Source organism: Podarcis muralis, chromosome 5 (genome assembly GCF_964188315.1).
Source record: "Podarcis muralis chromosome 5, rPodMur119.hap1.1, whole genome shotgun sequence".
Classification (NCBI taxonomy): domain Eukaryota; kingdom Metazoa; phylum Chordata; class Lepidosauria; order Squamata; family Lacertidae; genus Podarcis; species Podarcis muralis.
The window spans coordinates 42,717,532-42,740,736 of record NC_135659.1 but is presented as its reverse complement, the minus strand read 5'-3'; the positions used below and the strand labels follow the sequence as shown (position 1 = coordinate 42,740,736).

Below are 23,205 nucleotides of genomic sequence, written 5' to 3'. Positions count from 1 at the left end.
CATTAAATTGTTTTAAATTGTTTTTAATGTTGTATTTTAAATTGCTCAGGCTCCATACAGTACAGAAATACAGTCCCTAGGGGGAGAAAAAAGTCAATGAGCTTTCAAAGTTCAGTTCTACCCATAAGATTGCCTACAATTTGCAATTCATGGCTGCAGCATAATTAGCACCTCCTGTGCAAACACCTGATTTACAATCCACATGGTGCGCTGAACTCTCAGTTCTGTTTTTACAAACCCAGAAACCATAATCCCTGCCCTTGCTGACCTGGAGTTTTTATACATTGGCACTGGAGAACGTTTGGCCTGCAGGCCTAATTAGGCCTGGGATGGGCCCACGAGACCGTTCCCCACAAACCAAGGCCACCTGTGCCGCACTTGATGCCCTATGTGATATCTGGCAAGGGGCAAGTATTGGCACAGCTACAAACAAAGGACACATACAAACCATATGGAGTGTAATTCCAATTGTTCATTTGGAAGTGGGGTTCCCTGTCAGTGCCGCTCAGGGAGTCCCAATGGTGCAAGGAGCTTGCCTTCAAGGGGACTCCCTATAAAACAGTGGATCAGCTGATTGGCTGTTACAGCAAACTGGATTCATGGCAAACTGGATTGGTGCTGGGCACTTGCCTTCACAGGGGCTCGCTGTACTGTCAGTCAGCTGATCCAAGGTTACAGGGATCCCCTTTTAACTTTTTCTGCCCACTTCTCAAAAGTTGACCTGCGGAGAGGAGGGGAATTACAGATCTGGCCTACTGGCCAAATCCAGTTTCCATCCCTGCCTTATTTTGTTTTGAGGCAGGCTTGCTAGACCCAGAGTGGTAGTTTTGACTTCTTGCTTCCCAAGCTTTCCATTTCCCAGCTCAGCCCATAAGCTAACAAATGTTAGAGACACAAATGATATGGCCCACAAATGTCTTTTGACACAGCCCCCTCTTTGCCTGAGAAGGAATCACAGGTTACCCAATCCATAGCATCCTTCAGCTCTGTTCAAATGCCATGCCACAGAAGAAGGGCAAAAACCTGATTGGACGAGAAGGTTGTACTGCTTATAGTTCTCTGGATACAGGAGAGATTTGCACATCAGTTTTGGAAAGATGCCATTTTCACATGGCTCTCTGAGGCGATTGCCAGTGGGGCCACCACCTCAGTGCCACCCAGTGGTGGGGGAAAATGGATGCTCTGAAGTTTTTCAAGGTAGTCATCATTAAACATGACATGATTTGTTTGATCTTCGGTGGAACAATTCATAGTTTGTAGTTTGCTAAACAAACCCTGGCTGAGCCCAGAGGTAGGGAATCATGCAGGCTTGAGGATCACTTTGATCTGGTGTGCCAGATCCAAAAGTGGTCATCCCATCATGGACCTGCCTACCTGTCAACCACCTGAAAGCTAGGAAAACAGAGGGGCTTGCAATTGGTGCCAAATTTAAACAATGCTCTATGCAATACCTATGCAATTCTAAGAGACGAAGCAGGAGTGTGTGCTAAGCCATGTACAGTGGTACCTCGGATTGCAGATGCTTCAGGTTACAGACTCCGCTAACCCAGAAATAGTACCTCGGGTTAAGAACTTTGCTTCAGGATGAGAACAGAAATCGTGCTGTGGCAGCCTGAGGCCCCATTAGCTAAAGTGGTGCTTCAGGTTAAGAACAGTTTCAGGTTAAGAACGCATCTCCGGAACAAATTAAGTTCTTAACCAGAGGTACCACTGTAGTTCCAATGGTCCTTTGGCAGCAGGGATTGCACTTGGTGCTGTTTAAATTTGCTTTGAATGTAAGCCTTGCTGGCATTGGCTGCACTGGGGGGTTCCAATCCCAAGCTCATAATTGGAATCAATTCTAGTAGGGTTTGTATTCAGTGCTAAATTTAAAATCATCGCTGGAGACAAGCTCCACTGGTTTTGGCAGGGAATGGCCCCATTTGGGAACTCCTGTCGGCTCCCAAGTGGTCTGGCCTGGACTTAAAGCAGCACAGCTTGCATTTGGTGCCAAATTTAAACTGTGCCAATTGGAAACCATGTTTGCAAAGAGATGATTGGGAGAGCAGCCGCAATGCTTTCAGTTGCTGCTTCGTACCTATGGCTTTACCTGACATCAGGTGCCTGAGAGGTAGATGCTGCTGGTGAAAAATGTCTTTGCAAGTCAAAGGAGGAACCATGGCAGGATATGTATATGTGGTCATTTGTGTCTATGTTGACATTCAGGAGAATACTCTAGACTTTCATAAATGTGGATTGTGGAGATAGGAAAAGGATATCATTGAGGTGATCACGTGAAACTTTCTGTTCAGGGCAATTATACTTGTATTCTCAAGGCAAGATTTAAAAAATATATTAAAAAGCTTATTATTTCCATAATCGAAATTGTGGCCCTCTGGCTTAAAGCACTCGTCTTAAGTGTCAGTAAAGATGTTAGGGATTTCATTAGCTGAGCTTATAGTTGCTACAGTTTGCCAAAACTACCTATCTTAAACCAAAATACCCTTGAAACACAATCCTGCCATAATAAACAGCTGAAGCTTAACTTGCTTTCCCCTTCTTAAATAACCAGTCTGGGTCTGAAGAAAGATTTTCTGTCGATTGTAAAGCTTCCCGTAAACTTTGGCCACACTTCAAAAGAGGTTCGGCATAAAAGCTGAGGGAATTCCTTACTGTTTGGGTCTGGCAAGGGGTAGATTTAGCAGAAGTTTTGCTTTTGACGCTTTTGCTTTCTTCAGTCCTAAATGTTGGGTTGAAACTTAGCAATTAAAGTAACAGAGTAACACCAGTGTTCATGCAACAACTGTGTTTGTCAAATAACATCTATAGCTGACATGAGAAACTCATGTATTCCTGGTTCATTTATACAGCAGTGGTTGTCTCTGGACAACTGACCAAATATTAAGTGTTATTACCAATGAAGTTGTGCCGTACATGCAAAGACTTGCCCTTGTGCAACAGAACTTCCCTCCCTCTCCCCTTCCTCCATCCTCCCATATGCTCTGGAGGGTTGAGGGGACAACTTTCTTGGATACAGTACTGTTCTATTCTATTCTATTCTATTCTATTCTATTCTTAAATGAATTCTGGAAGAACAAAAACCAGAATTTGGTTGGCATCACCACTATATCTTGAAATGTAATTCCCTGTTTTTTACACATGGGATGTCACAGTAACATTTTTTATTAGTTTAGTTGATCCTTCTATGGCTTAATTTGCCTTATATCTAGATCCACAGTCTCCTGTTATGAAAAAGAAGGCAGCATGGGCTTTTGTTGAGTACTTGCGTATTTTCAGTAATGTTTGTCTGATCTTGAATTTTGTGAGCCTTAGATGTATATTAAATGTCACAAAAACGATGGTGAGCAAGTGCCAAGGTGAATCTCTGCAGTTCTATTTCTGTGAACAGCAAGTGGATGTTCTTTGTTAAAAGAGTAGAAAAATACCAAAGCCAGTGACATATGATCTATCAGTAGAGCGGGCTTCCAAGCAGAGATTGCCCCAGCAACTCACAGTTCCATGTGTGGTTATGGCTCTGATCAAAAGGTTCCTAAAAGGCAGGAGACTGTTTGCCTGCTATTGTGCTTCTGGTGCTTTCAACAGTTCCCTGCTTGGCTGGGGGCACTCAGTGAAATAAATCTTCTTCCCTGTACTATCAATTATTTCTTCAATGGGTAACTTGCATGTCTCTGGATCAGTCTGAAAATCACTTGTCTACCCAAAAAATAAAAAAAGACCACTGTCCAGCTTCTATCTTGAATGGTACACATATATAAATTCCCAGAAAACTCATGAACAAGGCATGGAAGTAATGGTCATACCCTTCTTGTTTGTCCCCAGCACCTGGTTTTCAGTGGCATTTTGGCTTTGAATATGGAGGTTCTGTTTAGCTATCAGGAATAAGAGAAGTGGGTAGAAACCTCCCTGAATTTCCTTTTTTAAATACAGTGGTACCTCGGGTTACAGACACTTCAGGTTACAGACGCTTCAGGTTACAGACTCTGCTAACCCAGAAATAGTACCTCGGGTTAAGAACTTTGCTTCAGGATGAGAACAGAAATCATGCGGCGGTGGTGGTGGCAGCAGCGGGAGGCCCCATTAGCTAAAGTGGTACGTCAGGTTAAGAACAGTTTCAGGTTAAGAACGGACCTCCAGAACAAAATAAGTTCTTAACCCGAGGTACCACTGTAGCTGTTTCTACATGTGCCATCACCACCACGAGCTATGGGGATCAATAATTGTTTGCTACATAAAGAATCTTGTGTATGTGTTTGTCCCAAGCCTGATGCCAGTCATGGGAGAAGAACTGCATGTGGTTGTTCCATTGTGAATTTCAACATGAAAGATTAGGGGATATGAAGTTTAATCTGAAAAAACCCAAGAAGCTCACTAATACAGAGTCACTGGAACTGGTTCTCATTGGCTGCTTTCAGAACATGATAAAGCATTTACCATGATGTGCACAAGTCTATGTGAACCTCTGGTCTGAATGCTGCACCCTCCCAACACCATAATAAGGTGGAGTTCAGAGGTGTTCATTTCCATTATTGATTAACCACAGTTTATTGTATCAGTCAGCAGGAAAAAATGGGGTTATGAAGCTAGCTTGCTTCAGTAAACAATAGATAAAATGTAACCATGGTTTAGGTTTGCGCTGTAGCACTAAACTGTGCTTAATTGAAATCAGATGCAAAAGCATTTGATCACATCCTGGCATGTGAACCAGAGGAGGAAAATGAAGAGTGTGTGAGTCCAAGGCTCACCTGAGCTCATTCTTGTCACGATAAAGCATGGTTAATCACAACATGCTGACTGTAGCCATTATCTTTTCTAGGTGTTTTGCATGTTTTTCTACTCTTCTTCAACGCTAATAGCCAACAACTCAACTCTTTAAGCAGCTGTTTTTCTTGTAGCCTCTTTTCTTAATTGTTTCTTTATTTTCTCTTCACACTCAAGCTGGGAACAAGGCATATTGTGGAAACAATGCAAGCTGCAGGGCACGATGTCAACACTCTGTTCATGTGTGGTGGGCTGAGCAAGAACCCTCTCTTTGTGCAGATGCATGCAGACATCACTGGTAAGTTTTGAGGATACGGTTAAGGAACAGGATCTACTACCTTGCCGTTGTTAAGGGGGAAGAGAACACATAGGCCTATAGCACGAGTGGGGAACTCTGTTCTGTACAAAGGCTGCATTCTCCTCTGGGCAGCCTTCCCAGGGCCACATGCCAGTGGTAGGCAGGGCCAGAGCTAAAGTGGGTGGAGCAATGAATGCAAATTTTATCTGTATACAGCACCTTAGTTTATATACAGACGCCCACAGCCATCTCTGCTCTCTGTCCAGACAAGCAAGAGACGCTGTCAGAGTTTCTGGACACCTTCCAGCCAGGCAAAAGCATTTGGGGGGCAAGGAGGGCCAGTGGTGGGTATGGTCTTTGCAGGATGGATGCGGCCTGGAAAATTGAAACGAGCAGAAAAAGAAGATTAGATTACTGTAACACGTTATATGTGGGGCAGCCTCACGGTTCAGAAACTTCAGCGGGTGCAGAAGTTAGCAGCCAGGATGCTCACCGGAACAATATGGTTTGAGCATATCACGCCAATCCTGGCCCAGCTGCACTGGCTGCCAGTTAGTTTCCAGGCCTGGTTCAAAGTGCTGGTTTTGATCTACAAAGCCTTAAACGGCTCAGGAACGCAATACCTCAAGGGCTGCCTCTCTGCATATGAACCGACCCGGACCATGAGATGATCATCTGAGGCCCTTCTTTGTGTGCCTCTTCTATGAGAAGTCTGGAGGGTGGTAACGCAAGAACGGGCCTTTTCTACTGTGGCTCCCAGTTTGTGGAATAGTCTCCCCAGGGAGGCTTGCCTGGTGACTTTGTTAAATATCTTTAGGGCGGCACTGGGCAAAAACATTCCTTTTCTCCCAGGCCTTTGGCTAATTAAGCAATCTATGGCTTTTAAAACTGGGGGTGTATTGTTTTTGTTTGTTATTATGGTGTGTATTTTTGTGTTTTTCTATTGTAAACTGCTCTGTAATCTTCGCATGAAGGGCAGAATAGAAATTAATAATAATTATAATTATAATAATAATAAGAAGAAGAAGAGCTTGGTGGGCCACATTTGGCCGCCTGACCTGATGTTCTTCAGTCCTGGCTTTTAGTATGATTAGCTGTGAAGGTTTTATAAATAAAATGCTCTAGTCCTATTAATAACTTTATAAACCATTGTCTGTCTGTGCCTCATTAGAATAATTTACACAGAAAATATTTAGCCCGTATAAAAATATTTAGTCCAACCCGTCAGAATGTTCTCCAACATAATCCCACATTGATATGAATAGGTGTTGCCAAGGAGCAATGGTTGTGTGTAAGAGATGTTTTTGGAGGTTCTGAAAAGGAGAACCAGAATTATCAAGGGCTTGAGCAACCCCTCTGTGAAGAAAGCTTGCAACATTTAGAACCTTTTAGTTTAGAGAAAAGGTGAGTGAGAGGGAACATTCAGAAAGTGGGTCATGAAAAGTACTTCACAGAGCCCATTGATAAACTCACTCCCACAAGAGACAGTGGTGACCATCAACCTAGTCAAAGGGCCCCCTGACCATTAGGTCCAGTCGTGGCCGACTCAGGGGTTGCGGCGCTCATCTCGCTTTATTGGCCAAGGGAGCTGGCGTGACTAAGCCGCTTCTGGCGAACCAGAGCAGCGCACGGAAACGCTGTTTACCTTCCCGCCGGAGCGGTACCTATTTATCTATTTGCACTTTGGCGTGCTTTCGAACTGCTAGGTTGGCAGGAGCAGAGACCGAGCAACGGGAGCTCACCCCATCACGGGGATTCGAACCGCCAACCTTCTGATTGGCAAGTCCTAGGCTCTGTGGTTTAACCCACAGCGCCACCCGCGTCCCTCTAACTTCAAAAGAGGATTAGAGCAGGCTTCCTCAACCTCGTCCCTCCAGATGTTTTTGGCCCACAACTCCCTTGATCCCTAGCTAGCAGGACCAGTGGTCAGGGATGATGGGAATTGTAGTCTCAAAACATCTGGAGGGCCGAGGTTGAGGAAGCCTGGATTAGACCAATTCATGGAGAATAAGGTTTATTGACAGTTACTAGCCATGATGGCTATGCTGTGGCTTCACAATTGAAGGCAGTAATGTTTCTGAATACCAGTTGCTGGAAACCACGGGAGGGGAGACTGCTTTTGTGTTCTTGTCCTGCTTGCAGGTTTCTCACAAGCCTCTGGTTGGCCACTGTAAGAAGAGGATGCTGGATTTGATGGGCCATTGGCATGATCCAGCAAGCTCATATATATAGGTTGAAAATAAATCTGTTAAGTTTCATCAATTGTCAGTTAATACCATTGGTTTGAGTGCGTCAAATCTGTGGCAGCAGGTTTGTAAGGGGGTGCCTTTATTTTACGGCATTGTTAATTGATTTGCAAGCTTTCGGGACTTTTTGTGACTCAAACTTTGCACATTTTAACCAGCAGAAACTGCTTAATAAAATGCAATGTGCCCTACTTTAGGGGATGTATTTTATTGAGCCTGCATGACAAAAATCCTTATAGGAAGTTAAGTGTTTGTAAGAAGAACATGTCCCAAATTAGGCTAAACCCAGCCTTTATCCAGGGCTATCTTTTAAACATCCATTATGCTTTTATCATATGTTTTTAACCTGTGGAAAACATCTTTCCTTTGTTCTACAGCTTTGAGAGAGAGAAAAAAAACTATGAACCATACAGATTCTTTTTCTCCCCCCCTCCCTGCCCCCTTCTTAAGAAGAGCCAATGTGGTTTAGATCAAGTTTAAATCTTGGATTCTAGCTATTTAGCAGGGAGATTTGCATCACTTGAACATCAAACCAGACTTCCTACCTTGATGCAGGAAGAAAGATGGAAATCAGCATTATGTAATTACATTTCACAAAAGCAGAAAAGGTGAACCAAATGACACAAGGTCTTGACCTAGGCTAGATGTACGCAACAGACTATTGCCACAGTGGTGCTTTCTATTAGTCAAACAAGATTTTATCAAGTCCACACCTTTCCTTATCTAATTCAAATAGCCTTGGAATTGAGAGCTGCTTTCTGATGTCTAAAATTAAAGCTCTATTAATAGATAATTCTGATTAAATTTTAAACCAAGGTTCTTTGACTGTATCTAATGGCCATGTACAATGTAGGACAAAGAGGCCTTTCTGCGGCCTTGGAATTTTTCCTGTTTGTAGGAACTGTGACTGACGGGGGATGTCAGAGTTCATCTGACTAGAATGCTCTGGGTTCTCTTGCCCTCATTAAAATCTATCCGATAAAATAGTTAACATTCCTGTATCAATCCCCTATTCTTCCAGGAAAATTCTGAATATATTACTGTTAAATGCAAGCTCCCATTAGCCAATTATGCAGGCTACCAATAGATAATTTCATAGACCACTTAAAAGCCTCAGATTCATATTGTTCAGATGGTAAGATGAATGCATTCATTGTGAAGGCACTTGCAGAGTAGCAACACAAGCAGCCAAGTTTCAAAGTACTACATTTCAAACGTGCCAGCTGTAAACTCAGTTCTTAATTTAGCTCTCTGATAAGTTTAAACAAGTTTCTGTGTCAAAACATTTTTGCCACTGAGAACCTCCATATTTCATCCACGCACTGTCTAGGGTCACACTGCTTTCCAATGTCAGAACTAGCTGGGAGCAAAATCACCCCGAGTGGGAGGTTGGGGGAGAATTCCTGGGCAGCAGGAAAGTTAAGTTCTTCTTTCTTGCTCAACGTAAGAAGAGGCCTGCGGGATCAGACCAAAGGCCCATCTAGTCTAGCATTCTGTTCTCAAAGTGGTTGATAGGATGCCCATGGGAAGACCATAGGCAGAACATGAGTGCAGCTCTGTCCTCCAGACATCTGTATGACTAGGGACATCTCACGGGGTCATGTGAGAACCAGCCTGTGACTTTCTTTTTAAAGTTTCCATGTCATCTTCTCTGGTTCCTTGTCATTGTCTTGGCAAACTGGCAGCTCTTATTTTTCTATACACTGGCATGGTGCATAGTTAAAACCTGAAAGGACACTCATGTCTCTACAACCACAGAAAATGCCCCCAAGTACCTTATAAAGGTAAAGGACCCCTGACCATTAGGTCCAGTCATGGCTGACTCTGGGGTTGCGGCGCTCATCTCTCTTTATTTGCCAAGGGAGCCGGCGTACAGCTTCCGGGTCATGTGGCCAGCATGACTAAGCCGCTTCTGGCGAAAAAGAGCAGCGCACGGAAACGCCGCTTTACCTTCCCACTGGAGTGGTGCCTATTTATCTACTTGCACTTTGACGTGCTTTCAAACTGCTAGGTTGGCAGGAGCAGGGTCCCAGCAACGGGAGCTCACCCTGTCACAGGGATTCGAACCGCCGACCTTCTGATCGGCAAGTCCTAGGCTCTGTGGTTTAACCCACAGCGCCACCTGCGTCCCAAGTACCTTATAGATCCACCCAAGTGCCAGTGCAATCACACAGGCGACCGTGTCAACAGAGGGTATACAGATAATAATCCTCCATCTGGTTTTTTTGCTTTTAATCGTCTTCACGCCGCCCCCACTTTGAGCATTTTAACAGATGTGTGTTGTTTTTGTCTAGGCATGCCTGTTGTCCTGGCCCACGAGGTGGAGTCTGTTTTGACGGGCGCTGCTATTCTCGGAGCCTGTGCTTCTAAAGATTTTGCTTCTCTGCAGGTATGTAATCAGAGGAAGTCTGGATGTGAAAGCTTAAACTCTGCACTTTTCTGCTTGGCCTTGCCTACATTATAATTTAGACTGGGTGGGGAGGAATGGTAGGCTCTGTTCCTCACAAAGCCCAACGCTTTCATCCATAGGTCTATTAACCAGCTTGGCCTGGTTAGGTTAAATAAGGAGATGGGTCTCAAACAATTACATTAGTTTACTACAACTGGGACCTGCAGCAAACTGTCACGGTGTGGAATGCTCCTGTTCAGGACACCAGCCAGCCTATCATGCCCTTTCCATTTCTACTCCATTCCACTCATCCTCCTCCAAAGGGAAACAGTGTAACAGGATGGTAATGGGTGAATTAAGATGGAATTGGCCCTTTTTGCTGTAAAAATGGTGAGTCTGGCCCCAGGGTATTTGCCCACCCACTGGCTTGAATTTCACACTGCTCTAAAAAAAAATTGTTACAGTAAAGTATGCTATCTAATTAGGCAGATTTCTATATGTGGATATAAAACCCAGGCTTTAACTAGAACATTAAAACTCCACCGTTGGGTAATTTTGCGGAGGAAGAACTACCTTGGACATCTGGTCTCCATATGGCTGCTTTTCAAAGACTTTGGGAAGCCTTCTTTTCCTTATCTCTTGCCACCATATCTGCGCCACAAGCAATGTTGTAGCAAAGGGGAATGAAAACGACGTGTCTCTTCACCGATGCACACCCACACGTGCAAAACGCCCCGGGGAGGGTGGGGGGACCAAAATCTCTCCTTCCTTAATCTCTGGATTATCTCTTAGTTTCCGGAGAAGAGAAGAAAATCCTTCCTGAGCAAATGTTTGGCCGTATATTATTCTTTTCATTTCTCCAAGCCTTCCCTTCATTTTCCAGAAATGCAATAAAACAGACAGATTGTGACCTGCATAGCACAATGCAGGTGTCTTGTTGCTCAACAGAAATACTTGACACACCCTGGATGCTGAACACTTTATTCCACTCAGCATGTCAAGGATTGGCAGTTATGTTTTATATAATACTTGGTGAAGAAAGCGCTTTGCAGCCGCATTCCCAAAAATCTTTTCCCAGTTGGTTCTTAAATAAGAGTAGCCTGTCCTGTGTTTCAATGATAATACCTCATATTTTCAGGTGGAGAACGTGGGCTGAGAGTGAGTTGGAATATGAGCAAAAAATTCCCAATTCATTTCTCTACAACTGATGACTGCTAATGGGCATTAAATGGCCTGAATTGGTGATCATTCCTCTATGGCTTCTTTTACCAGACAGCTGGATGATTGTATACATTTCAGTGGGATCTTCAGAATGGAATTGCATGCTCCAGCTCCACTATGTTTCTTCAAGACTTATCTGTTGCTGCTGCTTGGCTAAGCAGCTCTGGAGGTCTACAATTTCCCTTCTCTTAAGCCTTTCCTTGTCCATCATTTTCTTCCTTCAGCTCCTCCCCGCAAGCAGTTGCTTTCCTCCAGCTCAGGTCCCAGGTCCATGATTTTGGATTTGATATCCCGCCTTTCACTCCCTTTAAGGAGTCTCAAAGCGGCTAACATTCTCCTTTCCCTTCCTCCCCCACAACAAACACTCTGTGAGGTGAGTGGGGCTGAGAGACTTCAGAGAAGTGTGACTGGCCCAAGGTCACCCAGCAGCTGCATGTGGAGGAGCAGAGACACGAACCCGGTTCCCCAGATTATGAGACTACTGCTCTTAACCACTACACCACCCTGGCTCTCAGATAGAAACAGACCTGGATCCCTTGCTGGAGGTGGGCAGCAGGGAGAGAGTGTTTGTTGGAGGAGGAAAGCAGTGGATGAGGCTAAAGATTCAAGCGCCATTCTTGTGCCCTTTGCTTATCCACAGGCAGCAGGGTTCTGTGGATGTGCTTGAAAGGTGCACTGGAAGTGCGGAAATGAACCTGTAGCTCCACCCTCAGTTTAGCTGCCAAAGAGCCAGCTCCTGCTTTTGCAAAGCTGTGTATTAGACTTCTACAAGTCTAATACACAGTATACAAGTGACAATGTCGGGGGAAAGAACAAGACCCTGTCTTATTTGGCAGTAGCCCAGTTTTATTCTTCACCATAACTAACTTTTTTGGACAGAGTTTATATATTTGGGGTTAGGATTATTATTGTTTTATATTAAAAAAAACAAACCATTCCGTTTATTTTTCTACTGTGCATTAAATCACTTCAGTTGCATTTATGCAAGCTAATGGCCAGCTTTCTTTTCATCTTGATTTCCTAAAGCGGACTTTGCTTACTTAGAATTTAGAGAGCTGTGTACAAGGAGGAAGAGATACTGATAGTATTTTCCTGGAATCCTTGAACTTGTTGAGACAGAAAATTAGAGGAAGAGAGCATGGAGTTTGAGCAAGCTGACTGCAGATTGGTAGCGTTCCTTCCAAAGGCTGGTGGAAGTACTGGTCCTGCAGTGATAGACCTTCCCCTCCCCCCTCACTGTGAACTTTTGGCACGCCTCTTAACAACAACTTATCTATTAAGTCATTAACTGCAGTTCAAAAGAGTTAATTTTAATAATAGCTTTCCCCTCTGGAAAGATGTTTAATGACAATGGCAATTTGGCTAGGCTATAAAGAGGTTTGGATGCTCAGGCAAACAAGTAGGTATTGCGCCTTTGTGCTTCAGTATCAGGCAGTGCTATTCGCACAACAGGTTGTGCATACGGAACGTCCCCTGACGGCTGAGTGAGTGGAAGGACCCCTCTCACGGTGGGTGGCTTTCTGCACTGAATTTTCAGCTCCACCAAGCAAGCTGCTGTTTGTTGAAACGCTTCCAAAACTGAGACTTTCCTGCAAATTTAACAGCCTTGTTATCATGAGGATACATGAACCCAAGGCTGCCATTACTTTTCCGGAGTGCCAAGCAGTTATCCTGATCTGTAGCCACCCCTACTCTTTTTTTTTTTTGTTTGACTGTATACCTTTAAAGAGGAGGAAGAGGTAGGCACCATGTTTTAATAGCTTAGTAGACCACATTGGAAGAACCATAGACTTGTGTCTATTGAATCAGTCCAAGTCTCCTACACACATCTCATAAAAAACAACAACTAAAAAACTCTTATATAAACCAGGATAAATTCCTAATTAGTTGCTGTAATCATCTTGTGTAAACATAATAATGAAAAAGAAAAGTTAATTAATCATTTTTTTGGCTTGCTGTTAATGCATCTCTTACTGAAAGTCTCCCAGAGTGTCAAGGCGTATCTTAATTTCTATTTCTTTAATCATGGGGCTGTTGTTGGGCAAAGACGAGAGAGATCAGGTTCTGAAAAGTCGTGTTGGCAGGCAGAACTAGGTTAAGATGCCCTAATCACCTTGTTTCATTATTTGCCAAGAAATGGGCTAAGTTCACACTTGCATTGTCAGGCTATAATTTAAAACAGAGTTAACTAAGAACATTTTGGATAAGAACAAGTGCTTTCTTTTCCCCCTAATGCTCTGGATAGATACTCTGGGTTTCTTTTTACTCATTTGGTCAATACCCTTCCCCACAGAAGCAGAAACCATTCTTTTTACCTACGGACCCAATGGGGAAAGTGAATGCACACATCACAAAAAGCAGCCTCAGTATGGATATAGGGACCATTTTCATAACTTAGCGCAAAACTCAGGATTTCCTAAGTGAGGCCAGCTGACGTTGTAATGGCACAAGGTAGAACTAGTGCATCCTTTGCTGGCAGCTATTTTGATGCACCTGTTGGTTTCCATATCAAGTTCTTTGTTTTCTGGTTTGTCTGGCAACAGATTTGCCAGGGAGAACTATTTTCTAATAATAAAGATGAGAAACATTTCTGACAATGATACTAATTTGTTTCCTGTATTCTACCTTGTCCTTATCGTAAAATAGTTTATTCTTCTGGTAGCTCGCATCTTGACATGATATTAAAGAATCTCTGCTTCTCTAATTGTTCATCAAGAATCAAGACCTCAAAAGTGCTTGGATTCGCCGCCAGCAGACTCTTCTTAAATTCCTCAAAAACTATTGCCTTGACAGGGAGCTTGAAAGAAGGCGAGGAAGTGGTATTATCCGTCCTCTTTCCTAGGGGTATCTTAATATAGCTGTTATTTCTTTCAGGGCGTTTCTTCAAGAAAATAGAAATTCATAACATGACTTGAGCTCTAAAAGTGACCCCTCTGCAGTATGGTTGTAATACCTGTGTTGGTGCATCCATTGCAGATTCATCTAATTCAATATTTTTTTATCACACGTGTGCATTTGTACACACATGAAAAAGTGTGCTTTGGTTCTGTAAGTGTAATAGTGATATGTGCACCAAGCGGATGGGATTTATCTGCAGCTCCCCCACGTGTATATGCAAATGGACATTTCCTTTCATATAACATTGTAGTTTTATCCATATATATTTCAGCTCTCACATCAGTGTTAATGGAGCTCTGTAGGAGGGTTTTTTGTTGTTTTTAGATATATGGTTTTCCTTTGTGCTGGTATTGGATGAGCAATTCCTTGTCTGCTGGAGCAACTGACCTGGAGGCGTGATGGGAGGTCCCTACAATTTACAGATTCAGCATGGCTTTAGGATAGCGTGATGTTCTCACAAGCAGGTTCAGATCATTAGCCTCATGTGCCATTGCTGTTTACCTGACATACGATACGGGTTGACATCTGTTGCCCATCTCACTTGCTGAGTGCTTGCTTTGCTTTACTTACGGCTGTGCTCTGGTAGCACCACTAAAGAAGAAAGAAAGATATTTTATCCCTGTTCTTCTTGAGCAAAAGCAGTTTGCAGGTCACCCCTAATTTGTTAGGCTCGGCAACATTCTGTCATGCTGGTTTCTCCCCTAAGCAAGTGAATCAGGGGCGAAATTTAAAGAACCCTGCCGACACGTCCCCCAGCTCGAAAGCGTTTCCGTCAAAATGCTATGTCATCTATGTTAGGTGCTGTCATGCCCTTGATGTATTACCAGATTGGTACGTGCTGTACAGTAGTGTTTTGTTAGTTGTTGCGCTGCATGATTTGTAGCCATTTTATACCTATAGCAATTAATAGATAAAAACTTGTCTAAGCAAAAGCTGCAGGCTGTAACAGTGGGTCACAGTTGTCCCAGACTATAAAGTGCAGTGCAACAGTAATCAGTGCCTATAAAGAAGAATTAATTGCATTCACTTCAGCTTGGGCCTTCCCCCCCCCCCACGCATAATTGCCACGGGGATAGTTGGAGAGGGGCTAAGCCTGCTTTCCCTGCATGCTGTGAAATGTGCATGGCAATTAGTCCCATTTATGTGAAAGGGACCTTTTCTCTAAGCTTAATTATTGTATGTGTGTGGTCAGTTTTCAGGAGATGGAAACCAGGGAGGGAAGGACTAACCATTCTTGCATGCTGCAAACCTGCACATAACCCCCACATGGCACATTTACAGCCAGATTTCTACCTTTTCCTGTAGCCCGATTCAGCTGTAATAGTAAGCTATGGTTTAGTGGTACCTGCACAAGCTTTGGGGTCATGTACTCCCCTCTGGCACAGTTATATGGCAAACAGAAGCATCTGCTTCCATTGTAAAATAGGCCTGTATCCAAAGCACCAGCCCAGTCTGCAAATAATAAACTGAAGACGTTTCCTCCTGAATTATGTAGTCCTGGCTCACCTTGCCATTTCAGGTTGGGCAGAGGCCCTTAAGGTTAAGGAGTGATTTGAGGTTCCCATTTCTGTCTTTTGTTGCCAAGAAGGAGAGGGGAGAAGCCCCACATTTACTCACCAGGCACTCTGGAGTTAATGTGAAGAACACAGCCAAGAAATGATGGGAGGCATTAGGTTTGGATTTCATGCATTGTAATATATAAACCAATAGCCAATGGAAGGACCGACTTCATTTTACTCTGTTTTAAAGTTAAGTTTATCATTACATTTTATGGTATTACACACGAACACAAATAAGCACACACATACACAACTTAATGCTGCCATTTCAGAGGGCAGTGGTGGTGGGCTCTGACGGACTGCTTCTGCTTCAGTTTAAGGCACCAATTTAAGCATTAGAGGGGACACATGAGGAAAGGTGAAGGAGTACAGCCTACTGTCCTCAGAGGCGCTGGCATTAAAAAGTAGTTGTAGTTTTTTAAAGGAAAACACAAACCTCTAGTGCCAATTGGCAAAGAGTAGGTTGGGTTCCCACCAGCCAAAATGGCCACTCCCTGTTTTGTTTTTGTTGTTGTTGTTTTTTGCAGTGAAGGGACAACTTCAAGTTTCAGAGGTAAACTTAGAATTTTTTTACCAGCTCTACTTCTGTGCTAATCAAAGTTTATCATCACACTCGAACTCTGAAGAACTTGGGTTAGTTTGAATTGTGGTTAGTGAGCAAGTCGGGATCACAACCCGTGGTTTGAACCTGGCTTTCTTAAACTAAGTTTAAACAGAGTTTCCCTGAGTTTGTACACGGTGAGTTTAAATGTGCAAGTGGAAGCTTCCAGTTTCCATTTCGTCACTGTGCCCGAGGTGAGAGGGGAGCACTCATGCCTTGAGAGTTGCTTCTTGTAAACACTGTACAAAGCCATTGACTAGCATTATGCCTGAAAAGCAACTGTGTGATAAAAGATGTTTGGTGCTGCCTACTCACATGGGGCAAACCAGTGGAGACTATTGAAAGTCTTCAAAGTAGATGGTTAAATGTGCAACTCTCATAAAAATGGTATCATTGAAATTACACTTTTGGTATTGGCAGTTGGAGTTCACTCTGACTTATCTGCTTGTTATTTCTGGGGTGTTTGGGTTTGTTTGTTTTTAACACAGGCACATTTTTGAATTTATTACTTACCATTTAATAGTTATGGACTTGAGCAGGCTATAAAATCATTGGAAAATGCTACAGATATCCATTTACTGCATTTTTTTAACATGTAAGGGTTCAGTAGGGGTTGGAGGTCATCCTGCCATTATTGTTATTTAACAATGACACCCCTGTGCCAACTGTTTGCTCAGTATTCTGCAAGCCATAATGGAGGCACATCAGTTCCAAGTATATTTTGTTTTATTTGAGCTTAGCTTAGAGGTTTGTTTGTTTTTTAAAAAAAATGTATTTTAATCTTTCCTGGTTTTGAGACAAGGCCCTCTTGGACTGGGACTCATATGTAGCAACAAGATGCTGACCAACCAAGTAGCAAAAAAACACATTGCAATCCTAAGCACATTTACTTAAAAGTAATGCTCACTGTTGCAACAGAACATCTTTATAAGCACAGACACTTTAGGTTTTCAGCCTTACTGCTGGTTATATGATGAGTAGGGCACATGGTTTAGCCTGAATCAGAGGTGTGTGGACCACCATTGTTATAAAAGCACTCCGAGAGAATTCCCATGCACTTGCAAAGTCCACCTGTCAGACAAAGCCAAGCGCCTTTTCCCAAATGTGCTAGCTCTGCCTATGGAGCAACATTTCAAAGAAAGTACCTCCCACATGAATATCTGTAACACAGTGAGGACTGAATGCATCCATGCCCAATGCCTGCATTTGCTCTTCCTCTCCTTGACCCTAATGCTTTATTCCTTCACTATTCATCCTGCCTGTGTGGTGTTGTTGAACCCCATGAAAAGTAACTAGCACCCCAGTCTGAAACACGGTGCCCTTTGAAATCACATTATATGTTTGCTGCGGGGAAAACGGGTGTAACATTAGTGTTTCCTGCAGAAATCACACCCACGAGCCCATGTCTGATAACAGTGACTAGACTAGGGGACATGGGATGCTTAAAGATAAGTGACTACAAGCCTGTATGACAACCACAGTCAATGGTTTTCTGCATAAGGAAACACTGTTGTAACACTGGCATTTTCCTTTTTTTAAAAATAATTTTTATTTGATTTTACAAATATAAAATTATAACAATACAACCACACATCAACAGTTGAAGATTCCTCTGAGTCTCTGGACTTCCCACCTTCCCCTCCATGGGTCCTATTGTTAAACCTTTTCTACTGCATCTTTTTCAGTAGTCCATGTTTTATATTACTCCATTATCTCCATAATACTTGCTACATTACAAGTGTTATTGCAAACCTACTAATGTTTTCATCTGCTTACAGTGGTCTCCAAGATAAATTTTAAAAATTTCCCCATTCTTTGTTGAAGTTTTGGTTCTTCTTGGTTCTTGAGCTTTCCAGTCTACAGTGGTACCTCAGGTTGCATACGCTTCAGGTTACAGATTCCGCTAACCCAGGAATAGTACCTCGGGTTAAGAACTTTGCTTCAGGTTGCGAATAGAAATCGTGCTCTGGCAGTGTGGCAGTAGCAGGAGGCCCCATTAGCTAAAGTGGTGCTTCAGGTTAAGAACAGTTCCAGGTTAAGAACGGACCTCCAGAATGAATTAAGTACTTAACCTGAGGTACCACTGTATATTGCCATTTTGGCATAGTCCAACAATTTAATTTGCCATTCTTCTCTGGTAGGGACTTTTATCTTCTTTCCATCTTTAACACTGGCATTTTCCATAGCAGTAGGCAGAGCCACTGATTCCACAAAGCCCGTTTAGAAAGGGGTGTTGGGATTCAAGCATCCTGTTTATGACAGAGGTATGCCTATAAATCTCCCCCTAAAGGAGAGAGTGGAGTTACTGTTAAGACAAAGTACTGTATATAAATCAGTGAAGACCATTCCTCCAGAACATACCAGTTTCCATAATTAGATTAAAATATAATAAATTCCAATAATATGTTATCAGAATATTAAAACAATTGCATGTTTAAAGTATTGTGGGATTAATTGAAGTTATCAAAAATTTGTAAAGTATTGGGATTTATTCTGTATAGAGGCATAATTGCTCCTGAAATACGTTACCGAGAAAATAGTGCAATTATAAAAGTGAGGGTAGGGCAGGATAGCTGATGTTGTTGTCGTTTCATAGCTTCTCCAAGTTAGCTGTCTCTTTTTCAGAGAGTGCCTTCCTTAATTATGTGTGCTGTATTACAGGCAAATTGAATAGTCTGGCCGCCCTCCCCTCTAGCTAAGCTGAAGGGAAACTTCAAGACGTATGCTAGAGAGTTGGAAACTCAATCCACCACATTAATTCCCCATCTGGGATTTGAACTCTTGCAATGCCAGTGCAGGAGATCAGAGTGTTCTGTAAGGAAACACAGGCATGTAGAGTCACTGTGCTAGCTGTCTGAAATGCCTGGGTGTGTTTTTTTTTTAATGAATTTTTTTCAAAGGACACGATGATTACTTCGTCTGGGGATTTGACACCAGCAATCCGAACCACCAGGACATACTTCGGCAAGCCTTCCTCGTAAGGATGTTTGCTACCCCGCACGTACAATTTCTGCTCTTTATCTTGGAAGGTGGCGGTGACAGTCAGGCTGCAGCTCTAAGCATCCATACACAGAAACATGCCCTACTGAAATCACTGAGGCTTCCTTTGGCAGAAACGTGAATGGCTTAGGAGCACACGATTCTGTAACATGTTGAAGCTGAGCAGGCATGGATCAGGTCAGGAGGCCATTGGGAGTTCTGCAAATTTCCAATAAAAAGAGACAGAAAATTCATGGGCATTGCTCTGTAGTGCACTACTGGGTTACTAGTAGCTCAATACATGAACTTCCTCCATTAATATGTATTGGACGTGAGGTGGTTTAGACTCTTGTCATCATTTGATGCCATCACCATCTAATGATGACTGTCCATGTGTGGGCTTGCCTTTGGCTGATATTTTAGGCGTTTTCTCCTCCCAGGCATAGAAATCAGCATCATAACCCCTGCTCTATCCCCCCACACACCTAAAAGCAGATACATGGTCACACAAGACAGGACAAGGCCTTTTGAGTTTGGCACCTAGTCTTTGAAATTCCTCTGAAGAAGTCTGCTTAGTCCCCTCAGTGCTTATTTCTTCCCCTACTAATTTTCTATGGCTATTTTTCACTGCCTCTTATTTCAGTGTGGTTTTTTTCATTTAAATAATAGCTAGTTATTATTTCTGCTTATGTGAAGTCTGTCTTATTCTGTTGCTTCTCAGTAGGAACACCATGAACCACAAATCCAGAATCTCAGTCAAGAGAGATGTGGTTTCTTCTGCTAGTCAGCAGACCAGATGAGGGATCTGTATATGGTAGTAGATCACCTACTTGGTGAGACCGACATATCTATGGGGTTGTTTTGGGTATAGATGACTTTTGGTTTGTTATTAGTTTATTTTACACAATTAATACAAAGCAAAGCATATGTATCAAAATATTACAAGAGAGAGAAGAAATATCCCACAAAATTTACAATGTATTAGTTATTACAAAGATAATTATATACAGTATACACAACTGCATAATAAAAAGTGGGCAATACAAATGGTATCTAGCTTAATAGTCTTCCTACTACAAACTTACCATAATCATTTAAACTTAAGGTATTGATTAGAATAGATAGATTTACTCAAAACTGACAATTTAAGAAGGTTATTGACAAGCTGCAATGTGTTCAGAGGAGGGCAACCAATATGAAAAAGGGAACAGTTGATAGAGTTGGGTATGTTTAGCTCAGAAAAGAGGAAACTGATAGGAGATATGATAGCCGTTTTCAAATATCTAAAGGGTTGTCACATGGAAGTTGGAGCAAGCTTGTTTTCTCCTGCTCCAGAGACTAGGATCCAAACCAATGGGATTAAGTTACAAGAAAGGAGATTCTGACTAAAAATCAGGAAGAACTTTCTGATAGTAAGGGTTGTTCAACAGCAGAACAGACTGATTTGGGGGGTGATGGGGTTTTTTAAGCAGAAGTTGGAAGGTCACCTGGCACATAGAATTTAGTTAAGATTCCTGCATTGCAGGGTGTTGGAGTAGATAAACCTCAGTGCCCCTTCCAACTCTACAATCCTATGATTCTGTGTACTTAGAATTTACATCCATTTGAGTATCCTTAAGAGTTGAACCCATTTTATATACAGCTCATTCCTCTGGTATTATAGCTCTGCTATAACCTCTCAAAAACAACTTGGCTGGTATTTTACTGAGGACAATACTGGTTGGTTGGTTGGTTGGTTGGTTGGTTGGTTGGTTTTTCCCCACTGTACAAATGGCTTTTATTTATTGGCACAACATAGCTTTTTATCTGTCTTTTAACTTCTCATAGATTATGTTACAAGGGGAGGGTGGAGGGAGGAGACGAGAGCTGAGCATTGATGGTAAATGAGATGTGTTAGCCTCTGTGATGGGAGATGTCACTTAGCTTAGGGGAACAGGATGATTAATTGCTCTAAAGAGGCGACATATTCTTGAAGCTCTTGGAAATAATAAAGAACTTGCTATTCATCTTATTTTCAAAACTTGATGCACCGATTTCTCTGTATTTTCGGGAAATGGGGGCTGAGCAGTCTATTAATTTCGCAGGAGCTCCACCTGTGGAACAATAATTGAAGTGCAACGCAAAGTTTTAGAAGCAGCTTTTCCAGTTAGCTTTTAAATTGGGGGTATTTGAAAAAGGGGACATCTGTGCAGAAGCAAGCAGTAAAGCAAGACAGCAGTCACAACATTTACACAGGAGGTGTAACTTAGGCAGGCTCCATCCACATTATACATTTAAAGCTGTATCATACCACATTAAGCAGTCATGGCTTCCCCCAAAGACTCCTGAGAACGGTAGCTTGTTAAAAGTGCTGAGAGTTGGTCTCCTCACAGAGATACAGTTTCCAGAGTGGTTTAACAATCAGCCCATCTTTCCAGGGAATTCTGGATTGATCTTAGGGGAGGAAACTAAGCTATGTGTAGCAACTGTATTTGATAGGCTTTGGGGCCCTTATGCAAACAAGTTTCAGTGGGGAAGGAGGAAGCCAATTTATAATGGGGATGTCCCACTTCCCAGGCATATAAATCAGTATTTCTGTTTCTCTTTTTTTTGTGTGCCATGTCTGTAGGGTAGTAAATTATTTTCTGCCTATGAAATGCCATAGGAGTCAGGTCCTAAATTTTATTCTGGAACCACATGGTGCTTGTGTTTCAGGAGTTGCTCATTCTGTCTTCTACCATATTGCTAGCAGGCAGGCACAGCCTGTAGTAACACTAGTCCTTAGTGAATAAGGTGGTCGTGGCTTCAGACCCTTTCAGAAACGGGCTCTTTGACACACTCTGCATCTGAATTCAACCCCGCACAAAAGGTGATTGATTTTAGATCATTGGCACGTGTTTGAGAGTCGCATAAAGGCATTTTTAGGGCCTTTGGAGAAATTTGAACGCAAGTTTCAGAGGACTACTTCTATACAGGTAAAACATTCCTTTCTCTCTCATTGTTTCCATGGTGCTCACAGTCCTTCCCTTGTCCCATTGGCTCCTTGGCTCATCGGAACGAGCATTAGGAACTCTTTTTAGATAAGCTTTCTACAAGGGGGGGGAGCCCCCCATTTGGGATTCTTTCATTTCATTCATCTCTCGCTACAGTGGCATAGCTACAGGCCGGGCACTTGGTCCCATTGTTGAGTAGCATGTGCCAAAAGCAGCCATTGCAGCTGGAGGTGCATTGCAAGTATTGGGACAGTGCACATTTTGCCAGCGCAGCGTAGTAAGAAGTAAGCATGAAAGAAAGAGGTAAACATTGTATTAAAGCCAAGACAGGAAGTTATTTTATTCCTCCCAAAAGCTGAGTGTGCACAAAAGTTCCCACGCTTTATGAAAGGGTTTGCCTCCTAGGTCCCATTGCCAAAAGTAATTCCTTCTCTTTCATTACGCATTGTGGCTCTTCGTGGTGGTTAAACATGTGGTCCATGGTTCACATGTGCACTTCATGTGCCTGCTCTGAAGCATTTCATCTTCACGTCGTCGTCGCCCCCCCCCCCCCCCCGCCATGACTGTGAGTCTTGGATTGCAGCTTTGTCCTTTTGAAAACTCTGATAAAAAAATAAAAGGTTAATGTTCAGGTCCATTTATTTGTTGTGCAGTGCTGAAATATGATACAGTACAAGATTCCTCTTCCAGACAAATGTATCTACTCATGCTTAAAGCTGTAGCTGTCTTTTTCAAAACTCTTTAGAAATATTTCTGCAGGCTGTGTTTTAAGATATGCTTTCGCTAGGAAATGTTGTATTAGAAGCCAGATTTAAATGCTGCTGTGCATTACCATCAAATCAAATCATCGAGAGACCTTGAAAAGCATCTCCAAGGTCTCGCGAGGCTTCAGAGATGCTTTCTGAGAAGTCGCCGGAAGTTGGGTTCTGAGGTCTCGGAAGGCCTAGGACAGCATCTCCGAAGTCTTGTGAGTCCTCGGACACGGCTTCCAGTGCTTCCTAAGGCAGCAGAAGTTGCATTGGGGGCCCTGTAGTGTGTTTTTTTGTGGGTGCTCAGGCACCCAGAGCCCCCTATTGATGGTGCCCCTGCAGTGGATCCAAGGCTTTGGTTCATTTATTGGAGGCAAACCTAGAAACACTGAGCCCTCCTGTTTGAACCAGAGAATGCTTAACCAGAGCCCAGCAAGTAAATGAAAGAAATATACAACATGCCTCTAGATAACAGTTTGAGAGTGACATTATTTTGTAAAGCCTGGCAGTTTTCATTTTAACATTAGGTTTCTCC

The 23,205-nt window shown here is 42.7% G+C and overlaps 1 protein-coding gene across 6 annotated transcripts in view; it reads left to right on the top strand.

Annotated features, from left to right (window-relative positions):
• Positions 1–23,205, top strand: part of FGGY (FGGY carbohydrate kinase domain containing) — a 162,576-nt gene that overhangs the window by 96,172 nt on the left and 43,199 nt on the right. For 5 of the 6 annotated variants that reach the window (XM_077928691.1, XM_077928690.1, XM_077928689.1 and 2 more), the window contains 2 exons: positions 4,936–5,056; positions 9,597–9,691. The exons of the other annotated variant lie outside the window; for it this stretch is intronic. In XM_077928691.1, the coding sequence (XP_077784817.1) occupies positions 4,936–5,056; positions 9,597–9,691 (216 nt within the window). The remainder of the gene's footprint in view (positions 1–4,935; positions 5,057–9,596; positions 9,692–23,205) is intronic. 6 annotated transcript variants of the gene reach the window in all.